This window comes from Carcharodon carcharias, chromosome 16 (genome assembly GCF_017639515.1).
Source record: "Carcharodon carcharias isolate sCarCar2 chromosome 16, sCarCar2.pri, whole genome shotgun sequence".
Taxonomy (NCBI): domain Eukaryota; kingdom Metazoa; phylum Chordata; class Chondrichthyes; order Lamniformes; family Lamnidae; genus Carcharodon; species Carcharodon carcharias.
In genome coordinates this window covers 85,072,063-85,098,603 of record NC_054482.1, presented here as the reverse complement: position 1 = coordinate 85,098,603, position 26,541 = coordinate 85,072,063, and the positions used below count along the sequence as shown (strand labels likewise).

At 42.5% G+C, this 26,541-nt stretch overlaps 1 protein-coding gene across 4 annotated transcripts in view; it reads right to left on the bottom strand.

The window, feature by feature from the left end:
- Positions 1 to 6,993, bottom strand: part of zswim5 (zinc finger, SWIM-type containing 5) — a 252,422-nt gene extending 245,429 nt beyond the window's left edge. For 2 of the 4 annotated variants that reach the window (XM_041207622.1, XM_041207623.1), the window contains exon 1: positions 6,452 to 6,993. In XM_041207622.1, coding sequence (XP_041063556.1) covers positions 6,452 to 6,860 — 409 coding nt within the window. In that variant the 5' untranslated portion in view covers positions 6,861 to 6,993. The remainder of the gene's footprint in view (positions 1 to 6,451) is intronic. The other 2 variants (XM_041207626.1, XM_041207625.1) reach the window with 2 other exon arrangements.
- Between the last annotated feature and the right edge of the window lie 19,548 nt (positions 6,994 to 26,541).

The window sequence follows — 26,541 nt, the reverse complement described above, 5'->3', positions numbered from 1 at the left end:
GTTCAATCCCACCTCCAGCTGCAAGTCTGATTTGATTTCCCAGTTTTTATTTCTTCTCCTTCCCCCCACATTTTGCATTTTTATGCAATTACAATGTAATGCTGCATTGCCCAGACTTTACTGAGTTTAAATGACTGTTTCTGTTCTTCTACAGCCCTCATTCTAAACACAAATGCAACTTTTTATTTTAAGCAATGTACTGTGGTTATATGTTTACTGCATAATTCTTCACCCAAAATATCAAGCTGTCACCTCCCTCCAGCCCCCTTTGTACAAATAGTGCATCCTCTCATTTGCTGAGGGACCAGTCATGCTCAGAAATCATCCGTATCTGGACATGAAAATACAGGCACAGCAAATGGATCTTTCTATCAAGAGCTACATTGTTCACTACAGTGAATCATGATCAAGACAGCACAGTTTCTCCCCTAAGATGTTGCCTCATTTTACACAACATCAAATTAATCTGGTGTCCAACATTTTTACTTGGGTAGATGAAACCTACTATATTATGATACTGAGCACTGGTCATCATTTTTAACCACAATAAAATCAAAACCTGCTAGCTGCCTATTCAACGGGATGATCAAACGTACAATATTAAGTTATTTCTATTTTCCACTTTCAAATGTCAGCTGGCCCACGGTGCACTTCCAAGCTTTTATCTCAAACAATTGGAGTCATTCAACTAAATCCTGTAACACATTACAGTAGAGGTCCCTCTTTGGGTATGTAAGATATTTCATGAACCAGGGCAATCCAGCAGCAATTTGCAATTCAAAAAATCCTAGATATATTTAAGAGTGATAAACTGGTGCAGTTTTATTAAGACAGCTGAAAATGTGTTCATCATGAAAAATAAGCCCATTTATTCAAACTGTCTAGTCTATCAAATGTGAATAAACAAATTTTAGGTAACTGAAAATGATATTAAAAAATGCTACATAGAAACTAACTACTGCACAAATAAATTACTAAATGGTTCTAAATAAATTAATACTTCTAATATTGCTGAAAAGAGGCATGCTATCGGAGGTTTTTGTCTTGCACTAGTCAGGACAGATGCTAGAATGCCAAATTTCAAAGGGAACAACAATTTATGCCGCATGAGAAAAGGGATGATGATTGGTTGGCAAGTCAGCTCTGATTGGTCCAGATGTTGCCATGGTGATTGCACCAGAGACTATTATCCCTCATGTGTTTGTTCATTCAAAAAAGGTGCAATGTCTGGACATATTCCTTTTGACTGCAGAGGACAGGTCATTGCATATGAATATATGTAGCTTTTAGCAAGCATAAGTGAGCTTCATTGTGAACTGATTGTTAAGAATTACACTAACAACCAGTATAAGGTTCTCTTACTCAGGATCGCTCAGCAAGTGCTGCCCTATCACTGAGGTGGCGGCGTAGTGATATTGTCACTGGACTAGTGTTCCAGAGACCCAGGCTCTGGGGTGCCAGGTTTGAATCCCACTATGACAGATGGTGAAATTTGAATTCATTTAAAATCTGGAATTAAAAGTCTTTTGATGACCACAAAACCATTACCAATTGCTGTAAAAACCCATCACTACCTTAGCTGGTCTGACCTACACGTGACTCCAGACCCACCAGCAATGTGGTTGACCCTTAAAAGGCCTCTGAACAACAACAATGGCATAGCCACATCTCATGAATAAATAAAAAAAGTCCTGAGTTTTGCAAGCACAGGTTGGTTGAGTACAGTCAGTATTATGCCTACTGCGAACAGAGAAGGGACATGCTGTTTGATACAATTGCCATGTGATTAATTTCAGTTGAGGCTGTGATCAGTTTTTTCCGATCAAGTTTTGGACACTATATTTAATAACTTGCACAAAAAATCTTTGAACCGCTATTTGTGCTCAACTTACTTTGATCTTTTTCTAGTTTAGCTGATTTTGAGCAAAGGCCATGAAAAAAGTGCAGCCTACCAGAAACTCCAGGCCACTGTATTCAACATATGTCTTGCACATATTCTAGTAATTTGTGTCATTATTATACTTTCCAGATAAAAGACTGGGACAGACAAGCTGGATGTTTACCACAAGATGATACAACTGTAGCAGTCATCTACAGAAGTTTAAAAAGTACTGTTAGACCGTTCCAAAACTTCAATGCAAACCCAATAGACACTTAAAAACGTTAATAAATATAAACCAAAGATTGAGTTAAAAATGAGAAGTTTTCTTTGAGTGATAAATCTTTGAAGTGCACTGGTTATGAGTTCTTGATTGCAATTTAGTTAAATTTACAGTAATTATTTTACTCAACATTAATAAGGTACCCCAACACCACCCCGTAATATGGAAATATTTTAAACTGCTATATAGTCAGTATTACACACATCTTCATAGTAATAAACTGCAGGGTATAACAAAAGGATCCTATCTTAGATATTTGCAAATGTACTCTAAATAATACCAGAAATTTGAGTGCAGATTGTCAAAATACTGAACTTAAATTCATTCCTTGCAGCTCCCCTCTTTTTTAAAATTATTGTGCTCTTCACATTAACTTTTTAACAAAAACTGTAAGAGGTGACATTTCTACTTTCTCACACCCTCCTGATATTAAATTATTACTGTCATTAAGTTCCCCTGTTAACAGTCCTCAAAGAGACTCTTACAGCATTAAAATCATTTAGTATCAGAAAACCTTTTTCGCTTTCAAACACTATTTGCTTCTATATAAAGATCTCCAAACTTATCCTCTTCAAATTTGCAACCCTGTGATTAATTCCTGTTTTGAACATATAGAACCAAAGAACACTGGTTACTTCACAGAATAGTGTCCATGTGTATATATGATCTTCAAATGAATCAATTTGAACTTTCATTCTGATGCAGAAATGCACTTCCTTAACATAGGAGTATTTTGTATTTTCAACTGTTTAATGCTTTAAATTATTCAATTTGGTCAATTCAAAATTAACCACACATTTCTGCATGTTCAAATTTACTGAATAGTTACTGCAATGACTGCATTTCCTGGTGGTAAATATTTGAAAAATTACAGAAATGTAAACAGCAAGATACAGCTTCCTCTAACTAACAGGGTGCCCCATAAAATTATTCTCAAAGCCAGCAAAGAAAAAAAACTTATATAGCACTTTTCACAGCCACCAGAGGCCTCAAAGTACTTACACCAATGAAGTACTTTTGAAATGTAGTCACTGTTGTAATGTAGGATAAAAAGATAACCTCTGGAGCATATCATTCTCTCAGATCTTGTACAGGAAAGATTTCTGCAACATTCTTATTTAGAGTGGACACCCTGGGCTAGAATTCAGCACAGGCCTAACTACTACCCCAAGGAAAACCTCTATAATAACAAACGTAAACACAGTATATTGTTACCTGCAGTACAAATTATGCTTAAAAATCAAAGCACAAAATACTAAAATATCATTTGCATCCAAATGATTAGCACTGAAGTATTTACAAATTGAAATTTTGTTTACACAAAGTAAATTCCTTCAGTGGCTCAAGTTCACTAAGTAGCTGTATCATGCAGATCAAAGCACTCAGGTTCAATCTCAAGTTTGCACAGTGTTAGCTGAACTCAGTCAGGGCATTCATCAGAGCACTACAATCAGCTCCTGTACCTCTGGGTTAGGAAAGGGAAAAGTCAGCCAGGGTCCCCATTCCTGAATGCTATTCAATGATCCCTACTGGATATGTGTGGGCATTGAGGTCTGACCATGACCTCCACCCACTTACAGTCAAATTGCTTGCCAATTCCCACCGTCATGACTAATACATGGCCACTTAATGACATACTGGAGAGCAAGCAGTTTCTCAGCAACCACACAAGTGCAAAATGTAAAAGTTCCCAATGAGAAAGAGAAGAAAAATTTATGTGTGCACATCTATGGGAAATATATAAAGAAAAATCTAAAGCCACCTGCTAACTCATTAGCTTCTAATATTTCATAAGTAATTGGTTTAGTGAACTACTTAAAATTAATTTATGTAGTCAAGACTACCTGGGACACCTGGTAAACCAACAAGGTTTCTTAACAAATTTAGAGGAAAAATAAATGTTCAGCTTTCACAATTTACAGAACCCTTCTGAGGAATAAGCAAAACAAGTGTTATTTCTTCAGTAAAAAGCAAGTCATGCTGTCAAACATTATAGATGAAGTCCTTTGCTGCTTTGGAAGAGACTACTTGCAAATTATAACCTAACAGGAAAATGATGTCCATAAAATCATGTTATCCAGAAGGGGTTAAACTATTTGTCTTTACAAATTTGGGAGTTTGCATTAAAATTAAGCAATAGTTTCAGAAACTATTACCTTATGATCAAACTTCCAATTAAATAAAGCCTTAGTAAAGATGATCAGCGCAGTTGTAATAATTCCTTATGTAGCTGATAAATAAAAACAATTTTTTAATTGAAACTACTAACTGCTTCTTTTAAAAATATTGCCCACTTGATGTATTAATAAGAGTAATGGTGTGCAACCTTCAAACCTGGTTCCTCCGCTTGCTTGTATTTTAAAATATAATCATTCGCACGCACCTGTCTATTCGATTAAATATGACAAAACCTCTCCGTAAACTGATCACAAATTTAAACACCGAAAAAAAAGGTTTAATTTTCTCCTCGTGAACCTTTGGAAAGCGATAAACGCATCCTTGCTAATGATCTCCTCGATAGTCAGGTAACCCATCCTTTTATCAATCTACTTTTAACAAGCTGGCGAGTCTGGAACCTCAGGTGGCAAACATCCAAGTTGCGAAGTCGCCTATCTAGCTTCACGGAAGCACAAGAGCCGATTCAATGCCACGAGAATGGCAGAACCCATTAGATAGCTCCAGCCGACAGACTCCGCGACTCGGGACTTGAATCTCAAACATAAGTGTCGATTGACGGCAAAAAAAAAAACCCAAACGTAAATCTTTCTGTCCCCTCCTTCATCTAGCTCTTGCCTTCTGATTCATAATATATTAATAATTAAAAAGTCGGGACAGTGTACAAGTGCAAACTTGCAGGAATTGTGTAGTCCCAAGCAAGTTGTTTCATCGCTGAAGGTTCAAGTATCACTCGGACCTTTACCCAGGCAGTTTAAATACAAAAGCACGGAATTAAGGAACGGCTTGCAGGACATATTGTTTTAAAGGTGAAAAGAAGCTTAATGGCAAAGTGCTTACAAATGAAACTGCACAGCTTAAACGAGGCCCTACTGTCCTTTTCTATAATTACGAGTCTGGTAAAGCGCAGGGGAAAAGGGGAAATTAATAAGTCAAAACCGGCAATTGTAACAAAAAAAAGTGGAGAGCCTCATCATCTCAGGATTTGCCCATTTAGCTCAGTTCCCTACTGTCTGTGGGAAACAGGAGAAAGGAGAAAAAAATCAAGGGCAAAATCGCTTTTGGAAAATGCAAATATTTAACTGAGAAACGCAGTGAAACATTAAAAAACAAGCTGATCGGTTCGTAATCATAAAATGGAAACAAATTGACTATGAAACAAATGAGAAACAATGGTCAGTCTTATTTACCACTCTTTCCCTTCAAGCACCCCCCCCCCCCCCCTCCCCTTGGCATCACTACAGAGAGAGACGATCCTTATTATGGAAATTGCCTGGCTCGCTTTCTCTCTCTCTCGCTCCCATTTCCTTTTATTCCTGGTTTCGCTTTGCTGGTCATTTCCAGAGGGGGGAAAAAGTCGAAACGTTACCTCTCTGCAAACATCAACATACTGTTAAAGTCGTGACTACCAGCGTTCCCCTATCAAAACGTTAATAACTGTCACCATTTGAACTTGTTCCTGTTTATGGGTGTAAATGCTGGATTGGCATTCCTCCTTCCCCCCCCCCCCCTCCCAGTCAAGAACATTCCTGACAGGCAACTCGCAGCGTTATCCTTTCTGACAGCTCAATACAATTAAAATCACTGCAGATTATGTGGCTTTGTTTTTGTTGCGCGAATGAAAACAGCGAGCTGCATTTTTTTTGCTCTCTTAAAGCTGTAATTTAATCAGGCAAAAAAAAATGTATCCATGACTTTATCCAAATTGTGGCATACACCTTTCACTGGGACCACAGCGTCGCTTTTATTTATCTCCCCGCCCTCTTCTAACCCTAAATCAACACCCCCTCCCCTCGAAACCACTCTTCCCACGATTTAACAAAAACACACAAATCGACATCGACAAAGGCTATAAATACATCCTTTTGTGGCATCAAACGGCGGACTGTTTTGTCTTAATTTTCCTCTACAACTAAGCCAAAACTGCAAAGATAATTCCTACAGCAAAACTATTCAAATGTTGAGGTAAAAGTGGGATATGTTTTGCAGACAGTTGAAAAACATTCTCCGGAGTGGGAAAGAAGGCAATTCAAACGGAAGTGTCACTGGACCGAATCCATTTTTGTGGTGATTGTGTAATTATTTTTTTCCTCTTTTTTTTGAATCTCACTCACCTACTTGAAGAACATTTTCCACACAACCGCTCTCCAGCAGTTTAATACCTCTCCTGAACGGGAGGCGATTCTCATCGTCCCCGGGCACGGCTGCACCTCCTGCCGCGGCGGCGGCTGCCGTCTCCTCGGGAGAGTAGTAGTTAAAGGACGAGTACATGCAGATCTCCCTCTCGTTCCTGGGGAAAGACCAGTAAACAATTCGCCTCTGGACGGGCTCGGGGATGCGGGAGAAACGTTCCTCCACTTGCTGAAAGGGCCACTTCTCCGCCACCATTTTAGCGCTGGCATCCAGGAGAGACTCCGGCTGGTGGGTTCTCCCGGTCGGTGCAGGTTTCTGGGACGATCTGGAAGCGGGGAAGGGCCTGGAACAGAGACGCTTTGCGGTCGGCTGAGCTCTCTCTTCCGCCATGCTGCTCCACAGTATCGAGAGGAAAAGTATCCACCGGGCAGTCCGCACCGCTACAATGTTGCTTCTTTTTATTAACACAGCATTCGAAACCTCCACACTCCGCACAGCGCAACCAAACCTCCCAGAGGCTCCCCGCCCCCCTCCTCACCCTCACTGGCCACAGCTGACTAGCCCCAACTGCCTCCCAGCCTCTCCATTGGTGAAAAGGGACGTCAATCAAACCGGAATGACGGCCAGCACGTTTCGCCTGTGTCTCGCACTGGAGATTGCCCCCGCCCCCTCCGGGAATCTATTGGTCGCTTACTCTGTCAATCACGCTCTAGTCACAATTATGGAATTTCAGTGTGCGGCCCTTCGATGCCATATAAGGAGCGCATGTCTGAATAGGGAGCCTGCTGTCACGCGGGCCGAGGTCATGCTGCACAAAGAGCCGCTGTGGGAGACAGAGTCTTCGGTTCCAGCCCAGTTTGGGACTCGTGACAGCTTGGGAGCAGGGGAAATCCTGGCTTTTTGCAGGAGCTCCTGGCGCCTGTCCGGTTCTCCTTTGCTGTGTGACTTCTCGAAATGTAACACTTAACTCGATAGGAGTTTTCTCATTAGATAAGAGCCCATGGTGTTAGAGGCAAGTTGCTAGCGTGGATAGAAGATTGGTTGTCTGGCAGGAAGCAGAGAGTGGGGATAAGTGGGTCTTTCTCAGGATGGCGGCCAGTGACTAGTGGAGTTCCGCAGGGGTCAGTGTTGGGACCACAACTTTTCACTTTATACATTAATGATCTAGGTGAAGGAACTGAGGGCATCCTGGCTAAGTTTGCGGATGATACAAAGATAGGTGGAGGGACAGGTAGTATTGAGGAGGCGGGAAAGCTGCAGAAGGATTTGGACAGGTTAGGAGAATGGGCAAAAAAGTGGCAGATGGAATACAATGTGGGGAAGTGTAAGGTCATGAACTTTGGTAGGAAGAATAGAGGGATAGACTATTTTCTAAATGGGGAGAGATTTCAGAAATCTGGAGTGTAAAGGAACTTGGGAGTCCTAGTCCAGGATTCTTTTAAGGTTAACTTGCAGGTTGAGTCGGTAGTTAGGAAGGCAAATGCAATGTTTGGCATTTATTTCGAGATGACTAGAATATAAGAGCAGGGATGTGCTGCTGAGGCTTTATAAAGCTCTGGTCAGACCACATTTAGAATATTGTGAGCAATTTTGGGCCCTGTATCTCAGGAGGGATATTCTGGCCCTGGAGAGGGTCCAGAGGAGGTTTACGAGAATGATCCCAGGAATGAAAGGCTTAACATATGAGGAATGTTTGAGGACTCTGGGTCCAAACTCGATGGAGTTTAGAAGGATGAGGGGGGATCTGATTGAAACTTACAGAATACTGAAAGGCCTAGACGTGGGGAAGATGTTTCCATTAGTAGGAGAGACTAAGACCTGAGGGCACAGCCTCAGAGTAAAGGGAAGACCTTTTAGAACAGAGATGAGGAGAAACTTCTTTAGCCAGATATTGGTGAATCTATGGGATTCATTGTCACAGAAGGCTGTGGAGGCCAGGTGATTCAGTGTTTTTAAGATGGAGATAGATACTTTCTTGATTGGTAGGGGGATCAAAGGTTACAGGGAGAAGGTGGGAGAATGGGGTTGAGAAACTTATCAGCCATGATTGAATGGTGGAGCAGGCTCGATGGGCCGAATGGCCTAATTTCTGCTACTATGTCTTATGTGGGTTCAAAAATCCAGGCTGTCACTGCAGTGTAGTACTGAGGGAATGCTGCACTGTTGGAGATGCTGTCTTTCAAGCTCCCTCGGTGGATGTGAAAGATCCCATGGTACTATTTCAAAGAAGAACAGAGGACTTATTGCCCCTGTCCTGATCAATATATTTATACCTCCATCAACATCACAAAAGCTGATTTTTCTGGTCATTTCTTTGCTGTTTGTGGGAGTTTGTTGTGCACAAATTGGCTGTAATGTTTCCTTCAATACAACAGTACACTTCAAATGTGTTTCATTGGCTTTAAAGGGCAATGAGATGTCCTGAGGTTGTGGAAGGCACAATATAAATAAATGATTTTTTTTTCTAAGTACTCTGTCTTACCCCGCCCCCCCAACATCTCCATCATCACACATGTGCACACACACTTGCAAATTTGTAGGTTTTTATGTTTCATGTTATGGAAGGAGCTATTGAACATCAACTTTAATTGGAAAAAATGCAAGTTGTCTTCATTTTGGGGGCCTAAATTCCAATCCAGTCAAACTGCCTTTCTGTGCTCTCAGTGGAGCTAAAAATTTTGAAAACCTACCACAGCTTCTAGTGGTTCTGAGAAAATCCCACCACAACATCTATTGGATGTTAGCTGTGGCTCACTGATGTTACTTTCACCTCTCACAGAAAGTTATGGGACTTCAGAGATTGAGCACATAATCTAGGCTGACACTTCAGTGCAACACTGAGGAACTGCAGTGTTAGAGATGTTGCCTTTACAATGAAATGTTAAATCGACACAACATCTTCCTCTAAGGTGGACATGAAAAAGAGGAGCTGGGGAGTTCTGCTGTTGCTCGACCAATTCCACTAGAACAGTTTATTTGGTTATTTATCTTATTTCTGTCTGTTGCATCTTACTGTGTGGCTGCTGCAGTTCCCTATGTCACAACAACGTAAGTCAAATTTTAGGTCCCTAATTGGCCCCATTCCTCCTTTTATTACTTATATATCTGAAGGAGACTTTTGGATTCCTGGAACTACATTAGGAAATTTCTTCTGTACCATCTCCAGCTTTGACGTTATTCCTGAAGTGTGTTGCCTAGAATTGAACACAGTACTCCTGTTGGGGCCTAACCAGTGTTTTATAAAGATTTAGCATAACTTCCTTGCTCTGTTCCTCTATTAACAAAGTCTTATATACCTTTTAACAGCTTTGTCAACTTATCCTGCCATCTCCAAAGACTTGCACCCCATATCTCTCTCTTCCTGCATCCCTTTAAGATTGCTTCACCTCATTCTTCCTACCAGAATATATCCCTTCACACTTCTCTGTTTTAAATGTCATCTGCTATGTTGTCTGCCCGTTTCACCTGTCTGTCTATGCCCTCCTGAAATCTGTTACTATCTTACACATTAATTACTACATTTCTGAGTTTTGTGTCATCTGAAAATTTTGAAATTATGCCCAAGTCCAAGTCCAAGTCACTGATACATATCAAAAAGAGTAATACCTGGCTGTAATACCTTACCCTTGGGGAATAACACTGCACACTTCTCTCCAGTCTGAAAACAACCTTTCACTACTACTCTCTGCTTTCTGTCCCTTGCCCACTTTCATATCCACACTGCCACAGTCCCCTTAATCCCATGAATTTTAATTTTGCAAACAAGTCTATTATGTGGTACTTGAAAGTCCATATACACAACATCAACTGCACTACTCAGAGTCTGAACCTAATGTCTATATATGGTTAAGAATCATTGATTTTGTATCAGAAGTGGGAACATCATGAGATCATTTAATTCTTTTTCTAGCCCAGAAGTATTGCAGTGCTTTCAGTTTTGTGAATAGTTTGTTTAAACGCCAGGGAAAAGGCCTTCCAATTGCCTCAGTTGGTAAATTAATATGTATATAAGTCAAATTTGATTACCAAGCTTTGCTGAATTAACAGGTGGAATAATAGAATGCTGATATAATTGGCCTCAATATCACAGAACTTTGGATGAATTAGCTTGGCTCCTACTCCTGCTCATCCTCTAGCAATGCTGCAGAAAAGTACACATGTGAGTATTGGGTAAAACAGGATTAGGCAGGATATGATGCCAATTTGTAAATGATTTATTGAAAGGTAGTCAGGAATGCGTACTACTTTGTTTGTCTGAGTGGTTCCCCTGGAATACAGCAGACCCATGTACCAATGACCATTATTCCTACATTATAACAGTGACTACCTTTTACACTTAATTGGATGTAAAGTGCTTTGGGACCCCCTGAGGTTGTGAAAGGTGATATATAAATGTGTCTTTAGTTTGTGAGTTAAATTTGAAATTACTGGAAAAACTGAAGTGAAAGGGGAAAAAAACAGGTGATATCAGATATCCAACTGCATTACAGATGGTGAATCTGGTAGCTCCTTTCAGGTCAGTCCTGGGTCTTAACTTTATCAAAGTAATACCAACCCAGGAGGAACTTTGTATAACTTAGACATTGGCTGACAGTTGACATCTGTGGGTACAAGGATTTCAGACCTGGTGCCATTTTAATCGACTCATGTTTGTTGAATGCTGCTCTGTACACTGTCTTCTTGGGAGTATGAATGTTTTAGAGGGATCGCCATCAAGAGGACAGAAATTCTTTAGCCCACAGCCATTAATTTATGAGGTCATGTTTCATTCGCCTTCACCACTATTGGGGAGCATAAATGATAAAACAGCTTGCCAAAATTCACAGTCTAGGCTCTTAAATGAAAAATAGCTAATTGGGCAGGGTATTGGAGAGTAATCAATGCCATACAACTTTATCCAAGCCAGAACTATGGAAAGATATTGTAGAATAACTTGAAGCTGTTATTAATCCAAGTCTGGAAGAAAATTGACGCACAATTACAATGGTAAGATCACTGAAGCACTCTAGTTTAATAGCTGTATTTCCATTTATGTTTATTTAAGCTCTCATATTTTGAGCTCAATAACTCCACCAGTCAATGTCTCCATATGCACTCATTACTTTAAGAAAAACATTTTTACATTTACAAAACTAGAATGGAAAATGGTCCTACATAAATGTTAATTATTTTGCAGCTTTTTAAGTATTAAAGCTAAGTACTAGTTGTGACAGTCACCCTTTTAGAATAGCCAGGGCAGAAACACTTTCACTTGGAGGGGAGGACCCTTTCCACCAGAATTATGTTAGCTCAGTCACTGATGCCCTTCCCAGATTTCTGGAGTGCTTTTGATTGGGATGACAAGGCATGTAGTGTCTCCTCCCTTTGCAAATTTCATGCTGCAGTGGAATTCTGAATAGTGAAACTTTCAAATTGAGGCTCCTTCTACTCATTGACCTATTTCAGTAACTTCAATAGACCGGGAGTGAGACCCAAGTAAAGAGTTCTTTAAAGCTTTAATAGGTGTTAATTAGATTGCAGTGCCGTGTGAAAAATCACATTCCTTAATCAATGTCTGGAGGACCTGGAAAGTGAGAACAGCACTTTGCTACCACATTTACATGCTTTGACATTGCACAAGAAAATTGTAACAGTTTGTTGCATTCCCACACCTATCTTCTTCTGAACACACAACATTTGAGATTAACAGATAAGAGAGAGAATAAATGGGACAGAACAGGACAAAGTAAAAATAAAATTCCATTACTGCCCCTTCTGGTATGCAGGGCTGCATGAATAAATAAGGGTTTTCCTCTAATGTTCCCTATTTGTCATGTCCTGTAAGACACACTTGCTGCATACAGGATAATACGACTGTCTGGACTGACTGCGTAGAGATCAACGTTAATGATACTCCCTGATTGGCTGACAGGAAATAGACACACAGTATGATGTAACTGTGTCCATTATTTTCCTTCTGGGTAGGGAATGGAAAAATCAGCAGTAGCATCTCTTAACATAATGGAATGTCTCAAGGTGCTTCATTGGAGAGATCTAAAACAAAAAATGACAACAAGACATAAGAAGGTATCAGGGAAGATGACAAAAAACTTGGTCAGAGGTGTGTTTTAATGAGTATACTAAAAGCAGAATACTGCGGGTGCTGGAAATCTGAAATGAAAACAAAAAATGCTGGAAAAACACAACAGGTCTGCCAGCATCTGTGGCGAGAGAAACAGAGTTAATGCGCTGTAATTTCCGAGCTCTAGGGTGTCGTATTGGGGAGAGATACCCCAAAGATATTCTGGGGAATCTCTTTTGGAAGTTCCCAGGTATGGTTTGCATGGCAATTGCCTGGAAGTGCAAACTTCCCCTGGGCAATTGCCCTGCGCTGGAATCCATCCAAAAATGCAATTTAAATTGCAAACTTTGGATGGTTCCGACTGGGTTACATCAATAGTTAGAATCTGTTAGAGAGTTAATTTTCCAGGCAACCTTTCTTGGTGGACACATTTAACTTTATCTACAAGACAGCAGCAGCAGCTACAAGTGCGCATCAAACTCTATAACTAAAGAACTCCCTCCTTGAGGTTCCTTGAGCTGCTAACCCATTGGTTTACACAGATCATGTGACCTTAAAATACAGGATTATTCTTACAGCTAAGGTCCTACATTTCTCAAAGCTATAATTACTACATTCCTCCCCCTTTAACGTTTCCGTACATTTTGTATTTACAAGGATATTTATCTCATGACATTACAATATTTACGCAGGTCATGAAATTACAAGTTCAGTCTTTCAGGTGGTTTCTTGATCCATGTGGAACGTCGCAGCTCCACAGGTTCAGCAATGTTTACAGGTGGAACATCATTTTATTGGGTTACCTCCCTTTTTCTTAAATGATCCACATGCTTACGGGTTATCTGGCCCTCCACTTTCACATGTTACAACAATGGTCCGGTCACAGAGCTTACTTTACCAAGTAACCACTTTGGTCCTCCACTGAAATTCCTTACATATACTGCTTCTCCTACAGTAAATTGTTGCTCACGACTATGCAAATCATTTTTTGGTTCCCTTGACATTTCTCCACCTTCCCCTCCCAAATTGGCAAGTATCAGGCTTAGTCTTGATGGAAGATGGTGCCTCATCAGTAATTCTGCAGGTGTTGCTCCTATCGTAGTGTGGGAGGGTTGCTCTGTAGTGAAATATGAAATGAGCAAGTCTAATTTCCAACAATTCACCTGTTAACTTTTTCATTCTGGCCTTAAAAGCTTGTACTGCCCTTTCCGCCAGTCCATTAAATGATAGATGGTACGGTGCAGTCTTTATGTGGTTGATACCATTGATGCTGACAAATCATTGAAAATGGTGGTAAAATGGTATGGCATGGAGCCAATCGCAGGCACCCGCCTGTACCCGCTCCCGACCGGCCCGCCTGACAGGCAGAAAATTCTGCTCATGATGATTGTTCTCTTGCAAAGGGAGGTGACTTAGGGTATTAGCATTTGCTATATGAATCCCTGGTCTATGTACAAAGGTGTATTCATATGCTGCCAAAATTAGAGCCCATCTTTGTATTCTTGCAGAATACAAGGGAGGTATAGTCTTTTCCTCGCTAAACAGACTCAAAAGTGGTTTGTGGTCTGATACTATCGTGAAATGTCATATGTGCATGTATTGGTGGAATTTCTTTACACCAACAATAATCAATAGATCTTCCTTTTTGATCTGAGAATATCCTTCAGCTGTGGTAAGTGTCCTGGATACATAGCCTATTGGCCTATCTGTACCATTGTCCATCTTGTGAGATATTACCACTCCCACTCCATAGGGGGACGTATCGCAGGTTAGCACCAATTCCTTTGTCGGGTCGTAGTGCACTAACAAACTTGAAGAGTGCAAGAGCTGTATTACTTTAATGAAAGCTTCTTCTTGGAGTGACTCCCAAACCCAAGCTGCTTTCTCTTTAGCAGTGAATGTAGAGCGGCTAGAACAGTTGATAAATTTGGTAGAAATCAGCCATAATAATTTACCATCCCTAAAAATAACTTAAGTTCAGAGACATTCTTAGATGCAAGTGCCTCTCTGATTGCTTTAACCTTCTCTTCAACAGGGCATCTATCTAGTGGCCCAAATGAATGACTTCATTTGCCTGAAAAGTGCATTTTTCCTTCTTTCAGCGCACTCCTTCTTCTAAAAATCATTTCAGGACCTCTTCTAGATTAGCCAAATGTTCCTTTTCTGTGAATCCAGTTATCAGTACATCGTCCGGGTAGACCACAACTTGAGGTAGCCCTTGTAGCAAGCTCTCCATCATCCTCTGAAAAATGGCAGAGGCCAAGGAAACACCGGAGGGCAGGCCTGTGTATTGATATAACATTTTGTGGGTATTTATGGTCTTTCCAGTAGGGAGGGAAATCTGCTGTCGTTACTCAGTCTGGTCTACATGTTACTTCAGACCCACAGCAATGTGGTTGACTCTTAAATGCCTTCTGAACAAGGGCAGTTAGGGATGGGCAATAAATGCTGGCCTAGCTAGCGACACCCATGTCCTGTGAACGAATAAATTTTAAAAAATTCTTTGGGAGGCATCATCCAGCTCCAGTTGCTGATATGCGTGACTCATGTCAAGCTTTGTATATGTTGTCCCTCCTGCTAGTTTGGCACAGAGATCTTCAATGTTGGGAATAGGGTACCTGTCCAGTTTGCCTGCTTTGTTGACTGTTAGTTTATAGTCCCCACAGATCCGGATGGTCTCGTTTGGTTTAAGGACAGGGACTATGGGTGCTGCCCACTCAGAACTGAAACACTTTTATGAACCCAGCCTCTCTGGCTGGCTCAACTCAGTGTCAACCTTCTCTCTCAGGGTGTAAGGCACCGGTTTTGCTTTCAAGCAGCAAGGGGTTGCTTCTGGTTCAACTAAGTCTTGGCCTGTAGACCTTCGATTTTTCCCAGTTCATCCTTGAAGACGGTGTCATTTTTTTTAGCAGCTCTCGCACTTCCCCTGCTCACAACTGGAAAATTTTGGTCTAGTTTAATTTAATCTCTTTCAGCCAATCATGACCTAGAAGGCTTGGCTCTTCACCTTTTACCATCATCACTGGTAGCTGCGCTGATTGGTGTCTATAATGAACAGTTACTCTGTTGATACCTTTTACCTGGATTTCTTCGCCTGTGTACATCTTCAACTTGGCAAATGTTTGTTCCATATTTAATTGTTAATCACCTTTATTTAAATATCTGAAAGTGTGTTTTCATATTACTTTAGTAGAAGCACCTGTGTCTATTTCCATTTTTAATGGTTTACTATTCGCTTGCACTGTGACAATGATCGGCTCTATTTTCCCAACTTTCATGTTGAATAATGAATAAATGTCAGAATTGGTTGTTTCTGGCTCTTTTACTCTATATACTTCCTTGGACTTTGATTGTTGCCTGGAAGCCTGTTTAAATCTTCCTTTGCAACTTTTCAATATGTGTCCACTTCTGTGACAAAAATAGCACCCTACCTTTTTCAATTGCCAATTGTTAAGAGTATGAGTGTTTCCATGTTGATCAAAATTAGTTTTTGACTTTGCTGCTAAGTTGTTTCCTCTAAATTTTCGGTTAGCGGGGGCTGTTTCCCGCTTCACAGTGGAGTCATGGCTTTTCACGGCGCTTTCGGTTGACTATTCCTGCCTAACTAGGAGAACGGTGCCATTTTGCACCCCTTAAATCGCTTGTGAATCGATCAGAGGGGCTTCAAATTAAACTGTAGGTCTTGCTCCCACAAATACTCAGGAGAATCGTTCTCCTCTTTTCCTCCCCCATGATTTCATTGGCTTGAACGCAAGACGTTCTGTATGTTGAGACCAATCATCTGTGGTTGGTTCAAAGGAATCAGTTCTGCCAAACTGTGGCATCTCGTATGAGTATCTCTTCTCTTCTTTTTAATTATCTTAGATACTCACAATCGCTGGGTGAGGGACAGTACCAGATCTGATTCATCCTCATCGTTAGCTTGTTATAAAGTTGATTTTCCAGGCAACTTTTCTTGGTGGACACATTTAACTTTATTTACAGGACAGCAGCAGCAACTACATGTGTGCACCACATTCTGTAACTAAAGTACTCCCTCCTTTGGTTTATGCAGATCATTTGATCTTACAACACAGGATTATTCTTAAAGCTACAGTTTCTCAAAACTATAATTACTACAGAGTCCCACAGGACTCCCTCCATCCCCAAGAGGCTACACCCCCAACAGGAACTCTCCAACCCATGGGATTCCCCAACCCCATGGGGACTCTTCCCCAACACCCCTGACTCTCATCCCCACCGGTCCTAGGCCCAACCCAACCCAACACCCACCCGCCCAAAGGCCTAACACCCTGACCCGAGCTGACACACCCACCCCGAGGCCCGACACCCTCCCTGAGGCCTGAGCTGACACAACACCACCATCCCCCACGCCCAAGGCCCGATGCCCTGGCCCGAACCCACATGCCCCCCCACCTCACACCCCCTTCACCCTCCCCCACCCCTGGCCCAATACTCCATCCACCCACCAAGGCCCAACTGCCCCATCCCGAAGCCCAACCTGCCCCCACCCAGGCATGACTTCCACCCCCAACATCGCCCCAGGGCCAACACCCCAACCCAACCCAAGCTGACTTCCCACCTCAAGGCCTGACACCATCTCCCCAGAGGTGAGAACCCCTTACGAGGCCCGACCTGACCCTACCGAAGGCCCAACCTTTCCCCACTGACCTCCCTCTCGAACCACCCACCCACTTACCTTATACATTTAACTTCTCCCTGGCCTGGCAAGGACCTTCAAACTTCAATGGACCTTTAACTTCCCTGCTTTATGGCAGCTAGTGCCATAAAAAAAGGGTACACAGTGTCTTTGCCTCTGCCTGAGCTGCCCTTCGATGCTGGGCCCCGGGGGCTTGCTGCACTGCCCGGATCTTGCCCGACCTGAGTCAGAAGGTCGGGCGAGACAGGATGGAAAAAAACTAAGGTAAAAAACTAGGAGCAGGGTGGCAATCTGAATCCGAATGCCACTCCGAGGATGTTCAGGCCCAATGTTTCGAGTCCGATGTGACTTTCCTTCTGAAGAAGAATCACATTGGACTCGAAATATTAACCCTGTGTCCCGCTCCATAAATGCTGCCAGACCTGCTGAGCTTTTTCAGCATTTTCTGTTTTAAAAGAGTGTCTTAAAGGAGGAAAGTGAGGTGGAGAGATTAGTACCCAGGCACTTGTAGGCACGGCTGCCATTGATGGAGTGTGCAAGACTGAGGGGTCAAAGGTTGGTTTTTTTGAGGAGTGATGACAACAGATTCAAAAGAATAGGGGCCATTTACAACATCAGCTAACAGAGCCTTGAAGGGAAGTCAGGTGGCCAGTAGTTTAGTGGGAATATGTTGAGGGACAGGAGGTGGGTCTCATGGATAAGATGAACTCACAGAAGGCATGCGGGGAGATAGAAAAGAAACTAGAGAAAGATACAAATTTAAGGCTAGGACAGGGAGTCCCTTAGAAGAAGCTTGGCTCAGTAGGCTAGGAGGAAGGGAGAGAAGTGCCAGAGGCAGCTGATCGGATGGTCTCAATCTTAGTTACAAATTTATGAGCTCCTCACACTTGCTGGAGGTGAGGTTGGAGAAAGCAAAGGAGAGGGGTTTAAGGGAAGGGTTTGCAATAGAGAAAAGAAACCAAAGGTTACCTTTGCATTCCAGGATGATCCTGGAATAGTGAACAGTTTTGCAGACAAGAGCAAGAGCCAATGGTGCTTTACGTGGTCCAGGCAGATCTGGCAGTGAATGCTAAATTACTTGTCTGCCATATCCATTCAAGATTGTATCCTTTGCACTGAAGGGAGTGGAGATGATTGACATATCATGGGGAATGGCCAGGATGAGAGACAGTAATTGTTTTAATGGGAATGAATAAACTTATATTTATGTAGTGCTTTTCATGACCTCTGGATGTTTACAGCCAATGAAGTACTTCTGAAATGTAGTTGTTGGGGCTGAGGGCATCAAACGTGGAGTGAGGGTGTGGTTGAGCAGATTGGCAGCTGCAGGAATGTCATGGTGAACAGACAGCCAAAGGTTGATCAAATGCAAGTCACTCTTGAAGGTTTTTAACCTTTCTTAATGGCTGGCTGAAGAGCAGCATTGGTATATATTTGAGGTCAAGTCTTCTGTCTGCTTGCTCACCTAGGCAGAGAGCAGTGCATGCCTAATAGAGAACAAAGAGAACTGGGTAAAAAAGAAAATAACTTTGAACTCTCTGACATCATCTATAAGTCCCTCCATTACCTTGCCCCACTGTACTTTTCCAACCATCTCCAGCATTTTGTTTCCTTCCATGTGTGTTTGTGTTTCTGTGATCCTGAAGGAGAGAATCTAACTCCACTTGGAGAGGAAAGCTTTGATCAAAGATAGTCAGCATGGCTTTGTCAGAGGGAGGTCATGCCTAACAAATTTGATTGAATTTTTTAAGGAGGTGACCAGGTGTGTAGATGAGGATAGTGCAGTTGATGTAGTTTATATGGATTTCAGCAAAGCATTTGACAAGGTCCCACATGGGAGACTTATAAAGAAGGCAAATGCACATGGGATACAGGGTAATTTGATAAGGTGGATTCAAAATTGGCTTAGTTGTAGGAGACAGAGGGTGATGACAGAGGGATGCTTTAGTGACTGGAAGCCAGTGTCCAGTGGCGTACCACAGGGATCTATGCTAGGTCTCTATTATTCGTCATTTATATAAACGACATAGATGACTATGTGGGGGGTAGGATAAGTAAGTTTGTGGATGACACAAAGATTGGCTGGGTGGTTAACAGTGAGGTTGAGTGTCTTGTGCTACAGAAAGATATAAATGGGATTGTCAAATGGGCAGATAAGTGGCAGATGGAAATTAACCCTGAAAACTGAGCGGTGATACACTTTGGAAGGAGTAATTTGACAGGAAGTATTCAATGAACGGCATGACACTAGAAAGTTTTGAGGAACAAAGAGACCTTGGCGTGTGTGTCCATAGATCTCTAAAGGCGGAGGGGCATGTTAGCGGGGTGGTGAAAAAGGCATATGGGACACATGCCTTTATCAATCGAGGCACAAATTACAAAAGTAGGGAGGTCATGCTGGAGTTGTATAGAACCTTGGTGAGGCCACAGCTGGAGTACTGTGTGCAGTTCTCGTTGCCACATCCAGTGATTGCATTGGAGGTGCTGCAGAGGAGATTCACCAGGATGTTGCCTGGGATGAAACATTTAAGTTATGAAGAGAGGCAACCCGCCTCCACCATCCTCCCAAGCAGCACATTCAAGACTGTCACCACCCTCTGGGTAAAATAGTTTTTCCTCACATCCCCCCTAAACCTCCTGCCCCTCACCTTGAACTTATGTCCCCTCGTGACTGACCCTTCAACTAAGGGGAACAGCTGCTCCCTATCCACCCTGTCCATGCCCCTCATAATCTTGTACACCTTGATCAGGCTGCTCCTCAGTCTTCTCTGCTCCAACAAAAACAACCCGAGTCTATCCAATGCCCAATCCCTGCTCCTCCCCTTAACTTTTTGCACGGACAGCTTTCTTTCACCACTACTACGCTGTTTACAATCAACACCCTATTTCTGACCAGAAGCTTAACAGAAGTTTCACGCCATGCAAATACTGTGGTTGGGAATTCTTTGGTGAGTAACTCACATAGTATCCTCATCTCCAGCTTCCTGCAAATGCCAATTCAAAAATTGGCAGCACATGTCCTCTCCCAAAGTATACTGCACCATTGTATTCTTGTTGAGCTGCAGTGACTCCCTGAGTTCCAGAAAGGTAAATAGGCCTTTATAATATTTATATATTACAATAATAATAAAGTAAATCATATCACAATATACTATGATTAAATTAAGCTATAATTTTACCAGGCCAATATTTGCAGGGGACCCTGAGGCATGGGCCTCTTGACTCCTGCTCAGTTTCCATTGTTTTAATACCTTTTCTACTCTTCAACATTTTCTTCATGTAAGCAGCACTATAAAATGTAAGTTGTAGTTTATACTTTTTCTTCATTCTTGGGATTTGGGTATAACTAGCAAGGCCAGCATATGTTTCCCATCTCTAGCTGTCCTTGAGGCTGTGGTGTTGAGTAATTTTCTTGAACTGCTGCAGCCCATTTTGTGAAGGCACTTCCATCATGCTGTTAGGTGGGGGGTTCCAAAAATGTTTACCCATTGACAATAAAGGAAGAATGATATACGTTCAAGTCTTCAAGACAGGATGGTGTGTGACTTGGAGGGAACCATGGAGGTAGAGTTGTTCCCATGTGCCTGCGCCTCCAATAATTTGGTGGGGGGGGGGTGGTGGGGGGAAGAGAGAGAAAGTTTTGGGAGGTGTTGTCTTTTCATAAAATCTAATTACTCGAAGTCTAGGTATTTCACTGAAATATAAAGTAGGGCTGTATTTGCTGTTTTATTCCAGTGGTGGAGTACAGTCAGGAAGTGTGCTCTCTTTCCAAACCACATTTTCTTCTCAGACAAAAGAGTTAATGATCCCTCGTTAAAAGTGCATATATCCATCCCTCTGACCCTCTGTCTTGTCAAATCCCCCTTATAAACATTCAATCATTAGGTGGCTGCTGCACACACCACAGGCCATTTTATTTCCCTTTGAATAAATCCAATGTGCCTGAGGGATGTTATCAGCAGCCTCTTTGACAAAACAAATTACGCTCTTCAGGTAAGACTGGTCAGTGGTAAATGCTGTTTTTGTTCCTGCCAACAACTTAGAGATCTAATTTAATGCCAGGTAGCATTGCAAAGGTTAAACTTTCACGCAGCAAAACAATGCCTCCTCAGGCCTGAAGGTATGGCATGATATCCGTAACAGGGTTCAAAAGCAGGGCCAGGTATGTCATAATAAAAGTGATCACCAACCATGGTGAATATCTATAATTGTCCAACTTCCTAAATCAGTTCTGTTTTGTCCCTGGTTAAAGCTGCATGGTAGAAAAAGCACCAATTTATCCATAAAAACAAAGTTTTCTTTTGCTTGAGTCAAGACAATGACTTCATGGAAAATGTTCAATGTACGTGAACAAAGATGCCTTGAGCACATTCCTTCACAGAATATTTTACATAGCAGAACAGAATGAATGATAGTTCTGCCAGTATGTCCTTGAGATTGAGTTTTGAAATTTGTGATATTTCGAACTGTGATATTTCATGGTATTGACATATGTTGCAATATATCAAAGCCACAGTAGTGAGCTTCCCAATCCCTCAGTCAGGGAATATACTGAGTTGTACACCAGAGAGCTACAAAAACCAGGAAAATTGCAATATTGGTAAAAGCCAAGGTAGCACAGGTTCAGGGAGGGAAAATGGCTAGACCTGTTGGTAGATTGTATGGGAATGCTTGGTAAGGGCAAGATCGGACTTAGCTGAAATGTTCCAATAAATAAATAGCTTATCATAAGAACAGAAATAGACCATTCAGCCTCTCAAGCATCTTCTTCATTCAATTAGATTGAGGTTGGTTTGTAACACCAGAATTCCAAACTGAGAGAAATACATGAGAAAACAGGCAATTCAGCACAACTTGCCCATGCCGATGTTTGTGCTCCACATGAGTATCCAACCATCCCACTTCATCTAACCCTATCAGTCTAATCTTCTATTCATTTCTCCCTCATGTATTTATTCAGCTTTCCCTCACATGGATCTATGCTATTTGTATCAACCACTCCTTGGGGTAGCGAGTTCCACACTCTAAGTCGAGGTAACGATATTCCACCTAAATTATTCATTGGGTTTATTGGTGACTATCCTATATTTATGACCCATAGTTTCTACTTTCCCGTAAGTAGAAACATTTCTCTATGCCATTATTATAAAATGCCTTCATAATCTTAATGATCTTTACCAAATTGCCGCTCAGCCTTCCTTTTTCCTGAGAACAGATGCTCAATGGAAATAAAAGGCCGTTGTGCCTTCCCAGGAAAATAAAGTCTCGCCATAAGTGCCAGCTTCAAGAGGGGAAAGTTACAAGAAAATAGGGGGGAGAAGCAATTGTCTTTCCTGCTTCATCACTATCTGGGGAAAACATAAGAATGCACTTTCCCTCAACCCATTGGCCTTGACACTACAGAGGTAGCACTTCAGCTCAAAAGGGTCATAGAGTCATAGAGGTCCACAGCACAGAAAAAGGCCAATCGGCCCATTGAGTCTGTGCCAGTCAAACAAGTACCTCACTATTCTAATCCCATTTTCAGCACTAGGCCCATAGCCTTGTACGCCAAGGCATCACAAGTGCACATCCAAACACTTATTCAATGTTATGAGGGTATCTGCCTTTACCAACCTTTCAGGCAGTGAATTCCAGATTCCCACCACCCTCTGGGTGAAAACATTCCTCCTCACATCCCCTCTAAACCTCCTGCCTCTTACCTTAACTCTATGCCCCCTGGTTATTGATCCCTCCACCAAGGGGAAAAGTTCCTTCCTGTCTACCCTATCTACGCCCCTCATAATTTTATACACCTCAATCATGTCCCCCCTCAATCTCCTGTGCTCCAGGGAAAATAACCCCAGTCTATCCAATCTCTCCTCATAACTAAAACTTTCCAGCCCAGGCAACATCCTGGTAACTCTCCTCTGCACTCTTTCTAGTGCAATCACATCCTTCCTATAATGCAGATTCCAGAACTGCATGCAATACTCTAGCTGCGGCCTAACCAGCGTTTTATACAGTTCCCGCATAACCTCCCTGCTCTTATATTCTATGCCTTGGCTAATAAAGGGAAGTATCCCATATGCCTTCTTAACCACCCCATCTACCTATCCTGCTACCTTAAGGGACCGGTGGACATGCACGCTAAGGTCCCTCTGATCCTCTGTACTTCCCAGGGTCCTATCATTCATTGTGTATTCCTGTGCCTTGTTTGTCCTGCCTAAGTGCACCACCTCACACTTATCCAGATTAACTTCCATTTGCCACTGATCAGCCCATCTGACCAGCCCATCTTTATCCTCCTGTAATCTAAGGCTATCCTCTTCACTATTTATCACTTCACCGATTTTCGTGTCTTCCGTGAACTTACTGATCAACCCTCCTACGTTCAAGTCTAAGTCGTTTATATATACCACAAACAGCAAGGGACCCAACACTGATCCCTGTGGAACCCAACTGGACACAGACATCCAGTCACAAAAACAGCCCTCGACCATCACCTTCTGCTTCCTGCCACTCAGCCAATTCTGGATCCAATTTGCCAAATTGCCTTGGATCCCATGGGCTCTTACCTTCATTATCGGTCTCCCATGCGGGACCTTATCAAAAGCCTTGCTGAAGTCCAAGTAGACTACGTCAAATGCTTTGCCCTCATCTACACACCTGGTCACCTATTCGAAAAATTCAATCAAATTGGTCAGGCATGACCTTTCCTTAACAAAACCATGCTGACTGTCCTTGATTAATCCCTGCCTCTCCAAGTGTAGATTAATTCTGTCTCTCAGAATTGCTTCCAATAGTTTCTCCACCACTGAGGTTAGACTGACTGGCCTGTAGTTCCCTTCCTCCCTTCTTGAATAATGGTACCACATTGGCTATCCTCCTGTCCTCTGGCACCTCTCCTCTGGCCAGAGAGGTATTGAAAATTATTGTCAGCGTCCCTGCTGTCTCCTCCCTTGCGTCACCCAACAGCCTAGGATACATTTCATCCGGGCCTGGAGATTTATCTACTTTTAAGCCTGCCAGATCACTTAGAACCTCCTCCCTTTCTATGCTAATTTCTTTAATTATGTCACAATCCTTCTGCCCGATTTCAATACCCACGTTGTCTCTCTCACTTGCAAACACCGACACAAAGTATTAATTTAGAACCCTACCTACATCTTCCGGCTCCACACACAAATTACCACTGTGGTCCTTAATGGGCCCTACTCTTTCCCTAGTTATCCTCTTACTCTTAATGTATTTGTAAAGAGTGAAGGTCTTTTTGACATTGGGACAGAAGATGTGTACAAATGCCATTGTACTGCAGAATGGCAAACCACAAGCTCCTTTGACCATAATTTGCTGTAGCAGAACAACAAGCTGTTCACCATTAGTTAGACTTGCCCTTTCTCTTTTCATCGTGGTGATGTTTTGATGTTTTCCAGTTGCAGCATTGAGGGAAACCAGGCATCTGGTATCTGAGTGAACAGGGCAAGCAATTTAACTAATCAAATTGAAGGATTGGAAAAATTAACAGCACAAGGGCTGGTTTGGAAGTGCAAATGAGTGGATGGATCCAATATCAAATCAGGTGCAAAATGAGAAATAAAGGGCTGGATTTATAAACAACTGCAGAAGGGGACTGGAGGCAGACGTGCCCATATACTTGCAAGCGGTGAGCAGTTGATTAGGCCAATTAAAGGCCACTCTCCATAAACCAACTGCAGGCCCTCCAATGAGGCCAAAACCTGGCCAAGGGATGAAGGTGGCCTCCTGGCAAAAAGACTGGCATGGCCAACGCTCCTTCCACCTAGGGAACTCCTTCCCCCCACTTCTCATTCTCTTGCCAGGAATGCCCATCTCACCATCCTGACTTGCTTTTTTAAAATTCATTTATGCAATATGGACATCACTGGCTTTGCAAGATTTATTGCCCATCCCTAATTTCCCTTGAGAAGGGGCGGTGAGCTGCCTTCTTGAACCTCTGTCGTCCCTGTTGTGTAGGTGCCCCCACAGCACTGTTAGGAAGGGAGTTCCAGGATGTTGACCCAGCGACAGTGAAAGAACACTGATATATTTCCAAATCAGGATGGTTAGTGGCTTGGAGGGGAACTTCCAGGTGGTGGTGTTCCCATGTATCTGCTGCACTTGTCCTTCTAGGTGGTAGCAGTGGTGGATTTAGAAGGTGCTGCCTAAGGAGCTTTGGTGAGTATCTGCAGTGCATCGTGTAGTGGTACTCACACTGCTGCCACTGCTTGTTGGTGGTGGAGGGAGTGAATGTTTGTGGAAGGGGTGCCAGTCAAATGGGCTACTTTGTCCTGGATGGTTTTAATCTTCTAGAGTGTTATGGGAGCTGCACTCGCCCAGGCAAGTGTAGAGTATTCCACCACACTCCTGACTTGTGCCTTGTAGATGGTGGACAGGCTTTGGGGAGCCAGGAGGTGAGCCACTTGCTGCAGGACTCCTAGTCTCTGGCCTGCTCTTGTAGCCACAGTATTTATATGGCTAGTCCAGTTCAGTTTCTGGTCAATGGTAATCCCCCCAGAATGTCGAATGGCTGATGGTTAGATTCTCCCTTGTTGAAGATGGTCATTGCCTAGCACTTGTGTGGCATGATGTTACTTGCCACTTGTTAGCCCAAGTCTGGATATTGACCAGGTCTTGCTACATTTGGACATGGACCACCTCAGTTTCTGAGGAGTCGCAAATGGTGCTGAACATTGCGCAATCATCAGCGAACATCCCCACTTCTGATCTTAAGATGGAAGGAAGATCACTGATGAAGCATCTGAAGATGGTTGGGCCTAGAACACTACCCTGAGGAACTCCTGCGGTGATGTCCTGGAACTGAGATGATTGACCTCCAACAACCACAACCATCTTCCTTTATGCTAGGTATGACTCCAATCAGTGGAGAGTTTTCCCCCTGATTCCCATTGACTCCAGTTTTACTAGGACTCCTTGATGCCACACAGTCAAATGTGGCCTTGATGTCAAGGGCAGTCACTCTCTCCTCACCTCGGGAGTTCAGCTCTTTTGTCCATGTTTGCACCAAGGCTTTAATGAGGTCAGGAGCTGAATGACCCCAGCAGAACCCAAACTGGGTGTAAGTGAGCAGGTTATTGCTAAGCAAGTGCCACTTGATAGCACTATTGATGACACCTTTCATCACTTTACTGATGATTGAGAGTAGACGGACAGGGCGGTAATTGGAAAAATTGGATTCATCCTGCTTTTTGCAGACAGGACATACCTGGACAATTTTCCACATTGCTGGGTAGATATCAGTGTTGTAGCTGTACTGGAACAGTTTGGCTAGGGGCACAGCAAGTTCTGGAGCACAAGTCTTTAGTACTATTGCCGGAATATTGTCAGGGCCC